The 13091-nt window shown below is 42.2% G+C and overlaps 1 protein-coding gene across 14 annotated transcripts in view; it reads left to right on the top strand.

The window, feature by feature from the left end:
• The window catches only part of NFIA (nuclear factor I A), a 359804-nt gene that overhangs the window by 265071 nt on the left and 81642 nt on the right, over nucleotides 1–13091 (top strand). For all 14 annotated transcript variants that reach the window (XM_054165672.1, XM_054165666.1, XM_054165667.1 and 11 more), the window contains one exon: nucleotides 7747–7821. In XM_054165672.1, coding sequence (XP_054021647.1) covers nucleotides 7747–7821 — 75 coding nt within the window. The remainder of the gene's footprint in view (nucleotides 1–7746; nucleotides 7822–13091) is intronic.

Genomic DNA, 13091 nt, shown 5'->3' with positions numbered 1-13091 from the left:
CAAAAGTGGTATTTCATAGAATCATTAAGGCTGGAAAAGACCTCTAAGATCATCAAGTCAAACCATCAGTTTAACTGATTTCTCACCCACATGAGTACCAAAAAATACCCTATGATGTTAGGAGTCATCAGAAACGAAAAACCACACCAAAAAAAACTTAGATCATGGACTGTTTTCCATTCCACATGTCTTTAACATGATCTTGAAGGGCTTTGGATGTTTCCAGAATACCTTTGTCTTCAAGAGAAAGGAACTATCTCTGTGCTCTCCATTTGAACAGGACCTGACATGATTGATTCCGATATATGATTGGGTCGTTAACAGTAATAAGTTGCCATTAATTCCACTATCTCTGCACTTAAATGCAAAATGAGATAAATCTCCCAAGAGCTGAAGCTGTGGTGAATCCATGCAGGATCAGGCTGCTGGTGACACAGCCAGCCTGGTGTCACATTTGCTCTGCTCCACATTTACTAATTTACAGCCCAGACTGTGGAGCTCCATATGACACACATCCATAGATTGCATCGGGTTGGAAGGGACCCTCAAAGGTCATGTTGTCCAATCACCCTCCAGTGAGCAGGGGCACCTCCAACTAGATCAGTCTGCTCAGGGCCACATCAAGTCTGATCCTGACTGTCTCCAGGGATGGGTCTTCAACCTCATCCCTGGGCAACCTGTTCCAGTATTTTACCACCTTCATAGTAAAGAACTTCTTCCTTACGTCCAACCTAAATCTACTCTGCTCCAGTTTCAAACCTTTGCCCCTATATACACTGAGATAATAATTAGGCATTGTTATTATTAGAGACTTTTTTAATGATGTGACTATGAAAGGCAACATGCAGTGAGATGTTCCATCTGTATTTCTGTTCTGATTCACCCCTGAAGAAAGCCTGTCATGGCAGGTTGGGTGGATTCCCTCATGAAGGCGTGAGAGTCTTTTTTCCCAGCCACCTCCCAGAACCTTCAGATGCTGATCCTAGATGGCCACGAAGAGTATCTGAACCGTAGGGAAGCAGAGCTGAACTTGAGCACTGGTGTCAGAAGTGCTGCCCATGAAAACCAGCAGCGCTTCACAGTTTTACGGTCTGCTAGCTACAGACTTTTTAGCTAAAACCCAAAAAGGCAAATCATTTACCAGTGGTTTTGCATTTTGTGAAGGGTTAACAAAACTTTCATTATCACACTCTATTAAGCCAGGACCAGGAAACAATTTCTAATCAACACTCAGATCTGGGCAGGGATTGTGCAGTCTTTTGTAGGAGGCCTCAGATCTGTGTTCTCTATTCTCACATGCTCACTTCCAGCTGTTGTCATTGAAATCCCACATAATCTCCCCGGGTCAAAGGGCAGTCATCCATGACTGCCGCTGTTAGGAGGTTATGCTGATTTCTGTTGTCAAATATTGGCCCTTTTCTCTTTCAATCACTCCCATTCTACTTTTTTTAACAAGAAAGATCCAGCCTAGAATTGTATTACATGACTTTAAAGTCTTAAAAGTGTTCCTCTATTGTACTAACACGACATGCCCTGGACGGTCTAATCCATCCTGCTATGGGCCACAAAGAAAGTTCTGGTGCTTCTTAAAACCTCAGCCAAAGGTAGGCAAGCCGGAGAGAATAACGGCTTTCTGACATGTGGCCCAGCAGTTATTTCCTAAGAAAATGTGCAATTTGTCCAAGGTGAGCTATTGCTTTGACATTAAAATTAAATTGGAAATAACAAGCCCAAATAGAAGTGGGAACATTTCTCAGGGAACAAGAGAGGTTTCTCTATCACCTTTCGTGTGTGATGTCTTGCTTAGCTCTTCTACAAAAAGTCCATGAATTAACAAAATGTGGTCTAATTTACCACTTAAAGGTTTGAGGAATGTATTTTGGACAAAGCAATTAAAATGAGGCCGTTGGGCCAGCTCTGGGGATGGGTATTTGGGATCTGCTGGTAAATCCAGATTTCGTTACAGCTACATGCAATATTCAGGCCCATGTACAGTTCCATAGAGCTGTCTTCCATCTGAGTGGGAGAGATGTTCGCTTGGACAGGGTATTGCAGCTGGAATAACATGGTCTCTTTGATCTCCACATTTGTGTTAGATATGAAGGTAATGTGCCTGGTATGACCCCATGGATCTACCATGGGATAGTGACCAAGTATCTCATGATGATAGTTAACTGTTGTTGCCCCAGGCAAGGCAAGCTGGTACAAGAGCTTAGGCAGTGGCTGGTGTCAGCCCAGGATGCTTCCCTTTGCCACCCTCTCATGCCCCAGAGGCATACACTTCCCACAGAGGAGGAGCACCTTCCTCCCCATGCATGCATGTGGTACACACTTGCTGTGCCAGGCTGCCTGCAGGACCCCGTGTCTGGGCAGAGGGATGGTTTCTGGAAGGGAATGCAGTCATAGGGCTGCTGCAGCTGGGTCAGCCCAGGCTTAATAAACTCGCCTCCCAATTAAGCTGAGTGTAAATGTTATGAAGGTCTTGACTGAAGCATGCTTGGTCTGTTCTTTTCTTTCTGCTGGGGAATGCAGATTAGGACTAACTGTGTCACTCCTATCCTGCTCAGCCAGGGAAGCCGTGAAACTGGTAATCTTTTGGGAGTCCTCGGGGTGATCTGGGTTCCCTCTGATAACATCCCCTCTCTCAAGGCCTGTGTGTGCTGTGTGATACAGACATTAATTTTCTAATCAATATTATTGCTCCATGTTGTTTGTGAAACATGGGATTATCTAGATAGAGGATAAACCCAAAAGGAATCGAGTTGCACTTTGAGCAGAGAGGGCTTTTCGTTTAATCAGGCATTTGGTTAAGATAATAGGCTTGAGACCCTAATTGATTGTTACTATTTTAAGGTTTTAAGATGGCTATGTATAGTGAGATGCTGGACATGAAAAAGGCTTTAGAAATGGCTTGAGTGCTAGTTGGAGGCACTTGTTTAATTTCAAAACACTGAAAAGAAATCAAAGTCTCCCAAAAAGCCGTTCTCCAAAGCTTAATAGATTGTCTCTTGGACTGTAGTGGAGGAGAAATAACTGGATTTGGACTTTTTTCATCTTCAAAGGAGTAACTCTTCCCTGGTTTTATTTAAGCTTGGATTCCAGGAAACCAGCTGTATCTCTGTTTGGAAAATACCTCGTATACTTACAGTGCAATCTAACTATTTTATAATAAAACTAATTCTGTTAGATTACACAAGGAAGCCTGCTAATTAAATAACAACAATAATACCTTGAGCACCTTGAAAACATCTTCTGATATTCAATTAAGGAACAATAACCCAATGAACTTTAACCTGTAGACTTTCTACATAAAAGTAATTGCATCAGTCATGATTTTCTCAAGCTACAACAGAAGCTCTTGATTGGTAGCTCAGCGTCTGAGACTCCTTTTTACAGCATTAATTGGGAAAGCAGACAATACTCTCCCTGTAAATTCAATTTTAGGACGAAGGTTAGTTGCCTTTGTACACGTTTACTCATTGAAATAGGAATGTTTGCTTAATAATTCAAAACAAATAGCATTAGACAACAACTCCTAATCCTGATTTCTCCTCTGCCAGAGTAAATTAGGATAAAATTAGGTAAAACTCTGTTTGAAAAGTGTAGAAAGACTTGTTTAAAACTACTTTGAGATCAGAATGAGGGTCTAGCAATTCAAGCCTTTTCTTTACTGGAATCTAAAGGAGGAATATGTAAATGACATTATGAAATTTCTCCCCAATTAAAGCAGTCATCAAGTTATGGAAAGACGGTTTTCATGTGGTATTTGTTATGGCAGCATGGCATTGCCTTTATATGCTATACCAAACCTGTGAGTGGGTAATGGCATATTACGTATTAGTTGGTATCCTGATCTGCTTTATTCAACTTGGTCGTCTTACCCTGGAGTTTTTTCCCCACTTGGGGGAAAGAAGATCATCCTCATGAGCTGAAGTGAGGTCTTGTGTAATGAGCTAACTTCTAGCTGCACCTAGATGGGGCTGAAGAAATGATTCAACAATATATTTTAATGCCTGCTTAACTTTGTCACCCCATCTTTATTTGGCAGGGCAAATCAGCATGTGCTGTAGTCAGGCATGTGATTAAAATTCAACACGTGCTCTAACTGCTTTGCTGAGTCAGGGCCTGCCTTGGCCAGCCAGGTGTCTTAATTGATACCCAGAATTTCAGTGAATGAGCTCCGTTAGTTTTTTTTTTACCAAGTGAGTAAAAATTCTCTCATCCTCATTTTGAACACCTGCTTTACTACTGAAGTGTGACTGTCACACAAAGCTGCAGAGATAACCTGATCATAGACAGCAATTTCCGTGTCCTATCTTTGGGATATTTAGCAGAAGTATCACAGTGCACGTATTTCCATAAAGTGCCCTATGAAAAGTAAATCTTGCAAGCTTTCAAGATGTTTAATCATCTTTTCAGTAAAGGAGCTTGTTAATTCTAACATCTGCATATGTAATTGCTTGACTCTACCTATTTTTTTTCTCTCATTCAGAATTAAGGGGAACAGCCAAATTGATATATTTTTGCAGTTTTGACCCCTGATAATAGGCACAAAAGGGTTGCTTCACATATTTTTCAGTCCTGCTATTCCCAGTCCTTCTTTCACATGTCTAGCTTCTTTGATCTGTTTCTCTCATTTTCTTTTTGCACTGTTGTCACAGCTCAGCAAAAGCTACAGTCTTAGGCCTGGATTTTGCAATCTAAACGAGCCAGGCAAAACTTTAAAGATTCATGGGGTTCTGCTGAACTGCCAATTCACAGCCCAGCCATGCATCGAGATAAGTTCAAGATACATCTCTAAGCCAAGGGCGTTGCTTTTGTGGGTATCAAGATATTGCTGATGATTGGCGAGATCAACTTCTGATTTCCTAATGTTTATAAGTAAATAACAAATTGGGGCATTGTGAAATTCACCTTTCATTTGTGAAATGTTTATTTTCAGTATTGAAGGGTGAAAATCTAATCACTGTCGTTGACATGCTGTTGTTTAATGATTACTGTTATACAGACACACATAAGTGCTCCTGCAGCAGGAAATGGACATTTCAAGCTTACCCAGCAAAATAAGAATGAAGTTAGTTGAATGAACATAGTCAACTTTTCTCATGCCCTGCAGGACCCAGAGAGCTAGAATGTGTTTAAAACCATTCTACAGCATTTTAATTTCTGGTTTTACCTGTTGGCCAGCTTAAGGTGATATGGTCACCCATACAACAGTCATGGTTTTATTGGTTAATTACAAAGAGCTCTAGACTTCCCCTTAAAAAGTCAGCCAAATCTCTGTCCCTAGCTGTGATTTGCTTTTTACTTCCATATTTTAATTTCACTTTCACTCTTAGTGTGATAGGAACCTGCCTGGGAAATGCAGGTTGAAGTGGACACCAAGAGCAGAGTCAGTGTGGTGCACTGTGAAAAAAACAACACGTGACAGATGTTCCTAGCATTGCTGAATGCACTTCTGGAAGTTGCTCAGATACTGCCATGATGAGCACAGTATGAGAAGTTATATAGCATAGACTGGCTTCTCTACCAAGGGCTCTGCGGAGTAGTAAGCCTCCTGGCCTTGATCCAGCAAGGCACTTAAGCATATGCTTAATTTTAGGCACATGAGTGGTTTCAGTGAAGACCTAAGAGAATTATTTTTAATTCACAGATCATTTAATTCAATAGGCAGGTCTGCTGCAGCATATGAAAAGTAGATCTTCCTATTAAAAATACTTGGGAAATTGTCAATGAACAAACATTGTGTATGGCCAGCAACCATCTCTTCAAAGCAGAATGATGTAGTCATCACCTTTATTATGGTAAAAGACAAAGCAGATCAGGCAAAACTGTTTACAGTCATCTGAGAGCTACTTCTAACTTGAAAATAAGGAAAAATAAAAGCTTGTAAGAACGTTTTTTTCATTTGAAGTAGAGAAAAATTTATTCTCTTGATGTAAATAAAAACCTTGTTTGCAGATTGAGGAATTTGTTTGTGTTGAATTTCAGCATCAATTTCAATATTTTATAGTACATTTATCTACAGCTGGAGCATGACAGATTTGTGTATATTTATATGTTTGTGTACATAATACATATGTATACACACATACACAAGGATGCCCAAAGATATACATATACACAGTTTGAAAACTCATCATTATTGCTGAAGTATAAAAACATGCCTGATGTAGAAACTTGTCTTGAGTCTGTTAGCTTAGCAACTGCGTTCATCTGGCACCGTAGGATCCTCACAGAAACAAGGAAGTTCTTCTGTGCAGGAGCAGAATTCTCTGAGATCTTGGCTGGAGATGAACGACTGACCTCTCTCCAGATCTCTCCTAAACCCATTTTCCCTGGCATGTTCTCTGACATGTCACCCTCTGGAAACCTGCACACAAGATGCATTGCTTTTGCTTCCCATTCTGCAGGAAGAAATGGCAATTGAGATATGTTGGGGGCGGGTAAAATGATCACAAAAGAAAGCCATCCTGTATTAGTCCTGTTGCTCTGGTCGCTAGGGGAAGGTGTGCAGGTATTGCTGGGATGAGCATGGGGCACAGCAGGATATCCCAAACGTAGGGAAATCTTTCTGAATCTGACAATTAACAGCAGAGCAGATGGTGCCCCTGTAAAACATTCAATAATATATGTGTGCGTGCGCTGGAATCAGTGACTCTAAGTAGGACAATCTAAAAAGGTATGCCACTTATCCTGTGAGCAAGTAGGACTTTACAGTTCTTTTAATAATCTCTTTATCCTGAGATTTCTCCTTTGACCCTGATTTCAGAAGCAGGAGGTCAGTCTGGCTGACCAGCTGCAAACCTCTAATTGAAGTCCAGATACATCCTGCATGAACTGCTGTGTCCTGCGCCACACACTTAACGCTGGGCTACAGCCCAAGAGCTGCTTCTTTTGTAATTGATCATACCCATGAAAATTAAATGAACATTTGGTGGTAGGCATGTTTTCAGAGAAGGAGGAAAATACTGTTATGTAAAGTGCAATAACATTTTGATACCAAGTGGGGAAGCATTCCTTGCACAAGGGAGGCGAGCATGGAAGCAGATGCCGTGGTTCCTAAAGACAGGCCAAAGCTCCAAGTTTATACTTTTCTTACACGGAGGTTTGGTTTTCTTTTTGAAAGTTAGTTTTAAATGCAAGAATATTTTGGTTGTTTATTTTTTTGGTTGGTTGTTTTTTTGTTGTGGTGGCTTTTGGGGGAGAAAGGCATTCTTTTATTTTTATTTTTTTTTGTAACCGGCAGCTATTTTAAGATTTCCCTAGTGTAACCTTAGCAAAATGAAGAGTACATCTTTAAATCTTGTTTTGCTTGAATGAATGGGTAGATAATCCTGATCAGATGTTTCTTTAGAGAATAATGTTTAAAACGATTATGGAACTTAGCTGTCCTGTCTGTTTCCTAGGTACAGTATTTTCATTTCAATTGTGAAGTCGTTAGGGGTCATCCAAGGTAACCGTTTATTAAAATAGTTCTCTTTTGTTTCAGTTTTCCTGTCGAGATGCTTTAACATGTAAAAATCTCCCTGCTGATGTGTCATGTTAGCTTTCCTAACCTCTAGATAGAAACCACAAAGCAGCCTACATAGCTGTATGACTAGCTACCCACCTACATAAACAATAATTATTGCTAAGTGGGAAATTAGATGTCACATTTTAAGTCTAAATGAAAGTAAAGTATTCGAGAATACTGTCATTAAATGCTTAAAGCTAATCAGTTCTCTCACTCTGTTTGTTTTGTAGGACATTTGGGCTTCCAGGACAGTTTTGTCACATCAGGTGTTTTCAGTGTGACTGAGCTAGTAAGAGTCTCACAAAGTAAGTATCATTTTCTGACCAGTTTATGTGCAATCCTAGGTTTTTTTCCCCTTGTTTCTTATTGTGCTCCTTCCCCAATTCAGAAACAGCATCCTGAAAATGAAAAGTCTCTTCTCCCTGATTCTTACCAGTGGACAGTGTTTATGTGCCACATGTTTTAACGTGGGAAACAAAAACAGCGTAATTTATACTACATAATTTATAAAAGTTTATTAAAAAAATTGAATTCTGCAAGTTGATACTCAGCTGATAAAGGGCAGACTCAAAATGCAGATAAATGCCTACCAAGATCAGTTTACCCAGTGCTGTGTTTTAACCAGACTCCTAGAAACTACATGATCTGTGTCCACATAAGCCTGGGAATTTTCTTAGGCCACTTTTGCACATTGTGTTTATCCATGCTGTGGGGTTATGTGTTTGTACGCCTGCAAAGTGATGAACTGGTTATTAATGCCAACCACTGCACCAACCTCTGCTCTGACAATCTCAGTTGTTTAGAGGGGTACATCTTGGCTTTGCCAGGCCTTCATTTTCCACTAGCTGTATGGAATTCTGTCTTTTGGGAGGATTTGTTTTTTGACCTTTAAAGAATGCTAATGCCCCCAGCATGAATGACACACTGCAGCATGACCATTACAGGCTTGTCAATACTCACTAACAACAGTGAATTAAGAGTACCTGTCACCACCCTGTTCCATTGATCAAAGGTGCATTGATTGTATTTTGCTATGACATAATCCAGATAGTCCAAGGAGCGAGTACGGACAGTCCCTTGCAGGGAGAGTACTGGTGAACCAGGGCCATAGGTCCTTTGGGCATCTTTTAAGCTGCACAGCAACATCACATTGCCACCCATCACCTCTGCTCCAGCTGAACCACTCAGCTCTGTGACCCTTTAAAACCATAGGGTTAGCACAGATAGAGATAAAAATGGTTTTCCTCCTGGGTAGCAGAAATATTTGTTTGTGTGCTGACTCTGAGCAAGTAGCTTAAGTCCTTCTGGTGCTGGAGTCTAACTGGCACAAATCTAGCAGAGAATCTGTGGTTTTGAGTCAGAACACAGAGTTTCTGTAAGGATTTTCCTAGGGTTTTTTTCCTCTTTTGGAAACACTTGCGCTAGCAGTAAATTGGCTTTATATTCAAAAATAGGATGCTACAAGGAAAGCATGGCAAGTGGGAGATACATGAATGTCAGAATTGTATGTGCCAGAGAGGGAGATAGAGAGAAAAAGTTTGAGGCAGATATTTCTCCTGAGTTTTCTTCCTTGACAACTGATCAGAATTTTGTGAGAAGGACAAAGTTAAGAGGGCTTAGAAGTCAAGAGGAGCTGCTGAGTGCTCAGCACATCTGGAAATCAGTTCACTTACTGAAATGCTTAAACAGGGACTTTCACATCTAACTAGGTACACTAACTTGCTGGCACCTGCAGCCATGGTGGACAAAACCAAATTTATCGCCAGCCTTTGAACGTCCCCGTGTCATGTCGCTTTATTTCAGTGTGACAGCTTAAGGCTTTTGAAACCCAAAAGGATTCACCCTCCCCCTCTGCAAGGCATCCCACTTCACCACAATCTTATCTTCACTGTAGGAGCCCTACACAGCAGAGCTGCCTCTGGACTCTGTCAGCCGTGCTTCATGTGTGCACAGGACAGGGCTGCTAGGAAAGTGCCCCCGTTCAGGATTTGAGACTTCGCAGCCAGCCCCAGTCCCAGCCTCCCCGGGAGTCTGGCATTGATCTCATCAGCGTCATGTTTCATTCTTATTCATTTTCCATTCTATTTTATTGTAACTAAACTGAAACATTGTGTCTCAGAAATTCTAGCATTCAGCATGTTTTGCAAACATGCTGAATGCTGTGTCTGAGATGTTCCCAGTGAAGTTTTCCAAGGGTGGGGCACCTGCGCATAAGGAGAGAGCAGGACAAGGCACAAACTTTATTTGAAATAAGCAAGCAGGCATTGGTGGGCAAAATAAAAAGATTCAGCTTTTATCTGCTTCAGACACAGGGGTTTGCACTCCTTTTCATGGGCTCCTTAATAATCCCGAGAGGTCAAGACCTCGGTTTTATATCCTGTCTACAAGCCAGCACCTCTACCAAAAATAGTGTCCCCAAAGCATATCGGGATATCACTTCAGAACTGACTCAGAGAGAAGAGTGCCAGCAACTGATTTAGCTACACTGCTTTTGATAGCATCCTGGATTTTCCTTGGAGATGCCCCAGACATGTTCTGACCAGCCATAACCTTGTTTACTTTATGAGGTCTGAGAAGCCCACAGCTGACATGCCGTGGCTACCCAGTAGGATATGTTTAGTGTAGAGTCTAGCAACAGGTTCCCAGTGAAGTCAGTATGAATTCACATGCTCAAAGTCAAAGAATTATTTAACATAACAGAGCAACCAAGTAAAAGCTGCATATTTGCCTAAATTGGCAGGCAAGGTTAAAGACTGTGCTTTTCAATATAAACCCTTGCTGGGCTGCCTATGAGTTCCTATGTCTGGATCCAGTCTGTGGGATACTTTCATGCTGGGGAGCTCAGCTTATGAACAGTCACCATCCAGACTCACCACATTAAGAGTCTGTAGCTTGAGTAATCAGAATGTCCTCAGTCCAATCCCTTTTTTTCACTTTCTAAAAAGCCATTGCTCCTTCAGAAGCCACCATGGTTAGGAAAGGAATAAGCCTGCCTAAACATAGTACCTGAAGGGGGCCTACAAGAAAGCCATTAAAAGACTTTTTACAAGAGCTTGTTGTGATAGGACAAAAGGGATTGGAATGAAGCTTGAAGAGTGGAGATTTAGACTGGATATTAGAGAGAAATTCTTTATAGTGAGGGTGGTGAGACGCTGGAAGAAGTTGCCCAGGGAGGTTGTGGATGCCCCCTCCCTGGAGATGTTCAAGGCCAAGTTGGTTGAAGCCTTGAGCAGTCTGGTCTAGTGGAAGATGTCTGTGCCCATGGCAGTGATTTTGAAATTAGATGATCTTGAATGTCCCTTCCAACCCAAGCCATTCTATGAATCTATGAATAGTGGCCCCTCAGATTTAGTCTCTGCTCTCTTCCTGTGTGCTCAATGTTTACTTTACAAAGAGGTCATCTTTGTGCATGCCCATTGTCATTTTTCCTTCCACCCTTGCTTTTGATAATATGATGACAGAAATAAGTGTTTTTCCCACATTTTAGCTGACCTGTGGCTGCCATTGCCTAAAATTCATCCTATGAAATATTGTTGGTAACAATTATGTGCCAGGTTTATTCAGTAAAGTTCCCAGAGGTCCACAAGACAAGGAGTCTCAAGTAATAGACAGTTGTCTCCATCATGCAAATTTGGGCAATGAATTAATCAAACAAAAGGTCAGCTGTTACCATATCTGTCTTAGCTATCAGTGCTGATCATCATAGTTTCTGTGAGCTATTGAACAAGTCTAGACTGTTTTGGTAACAGAAACTTGCTTCCAATAGATGCAGATTTTGTTTCAAAATGCTACCCAGCCACTGAATCTTGCACAGCCTAGTAAAATAGAGAAAGTAGATCATACAGTCTCAGATGAAAACCAGATAGACCCTTCTCCACCCCATCTGATGTGGGTGTTGCAGACCATGCTGTCAGTTCTCTGACATTATTAGCGGGCAAAGGGTGTGAGCTACTCTCTTAAGAGTTGTCTGTCACTCCAGATACTGAGGAGACCCCTTCAAATAATAGGGACTTCATTCTTCCATCTCTAGATGGGTTTGGGCTGACAACAAAAGGCTCAGAAGCAGAAGCAGTGGAGATGTATGAGTTTGTGAACTGACAGCCAACTGTTGGCCAAGCAAAACCTTCTCCTCTCTACCCTTGTTAGGAAAATACTTCACTCACTGTGTGCAGCTATCTGCAGGACACTGGAGAATACCCTCTGCAAAAGGTGCTGGCGGAAGGGTGGTCACGGTGTCAAACCACTGCCAAGTTTACAGTCCTATCTGCTTGGCTGGGAGGCTATGGCAGGCTGGAGCAGGGAAAGAGGCATGGGGAACGCTGTTCCCCCCATTGGCTTGCTCTGTGCAGAAAGCTGCTGGGAAGATCTCCTCCCTTGGAGGTCCTTCAAGCAGCCAGATAAACTGCACTGCCCAGGATGTGAAGAAAGATTTAGGATTTATGCACATTGGCTAGAGCCAAATCAAACATGTTTGTTTTGTGCTGTGTTATTTCTCAAAATGACATCATTCTTTGTGCTGATATACAAGGGAATTCTGACTGCACCCTAGACTGAAAATGCCACGCTTTGAGTTTCAAGATGTAAGTTTTGTACATGGAGCAAGTAGGGTGACTTCTAAGCCTTCCAGTGAGCCAGTAAAACCAGAAGCACACGAGCATAGGTGCAGTTGCTTGCTGCTCCTGTGCAAACCCAGAAATGGCCCCACTAATTATCCCTGAGACAGCAACTCCACAGGTAAGAGGCACTTTTGTGGCCAAGGCATTTTGGAAAGCTTGGGATCCTGTAATTCTGAGGCTGCTGCATGCAGTGGGTGCCAGACTCAGTTAGCAGCAGCTTTAGCAATGGAGGCAGGGGCTGAAGCTGTCCGTGCTGTGAAGTAAAGCTAGAAACGAAAGTAAGTGCCACAGCTCCAGACGTGGAGCGTGGGCGTAACAGAGGAAGCACAACTTCCTCACGCCTCTCGTCCAGCGACCAGGTACAGCCAAAACAAACTGCGGGGAAAGGCCTGCCAGCCCCAGCATGTACTGGATGCCTACGGGAAGGTGTGGGGTGTCCCAGCTCCTGTGGTGGGTCTGGGCCAGGCAGACGGCTGCCAGGGGCAGGGAGGATGCTGCCGCCTTCCTGCAGCCCAGGAGAGGAGAAGAGGGTCTCCTCCACGCAGAGCACATGTGTGAAAGCCTGGCTGTGATAAAGCAGCTCTCTCTAAAGAGCAGCCTGTGTATTTTCTGCTGTACTAAGCACTACAGTAGTGAAGGTAGTTAAAGTCAGCAGCATGAAAATTAACATTTAAAAAGATACTCTATATTCCTTAGCAAAGCAGCGCTATCCAAACCACACTGTGTGGGCCTGGGTATGAGAGGAAGGGAGGGGGGGAAGGTATTATAATAAAAAATAGACTGCAGGCATAGAGTGAACAGTTGCCGTGACCTTGCCTTTTGTATGCCATTACACAATTCAATGGCAGTCCACTCAAACCTTGCTCTCGATCAATATCCTATTAAAGCAGCACAAAAAGTCTCTATAAACTTAGTGGTTAGCTATGTTTATAAATGGAACTCAGCATAATTAGATGGTC

This window comes from Dryobates pubescens, chromosome 11 (genome assembly GCF_014839835.1).
Source record: "Dryobates pubescens isolate bDryPub1 chromosome 11, bDryPub1.pri, whole genome shotgun sequence".
NCBI classification, from domain to species: domain Eukaryota; kingdom Metazoa; phylum Chordata; class Aves; order Piciformes; family Picidae; genus Dryobates; species Dryobates pubescens.
Note: the sequence above shows the minus strand (reverse complement) of the source record. Positions and strands in the feature narration are given on the sequence as shown.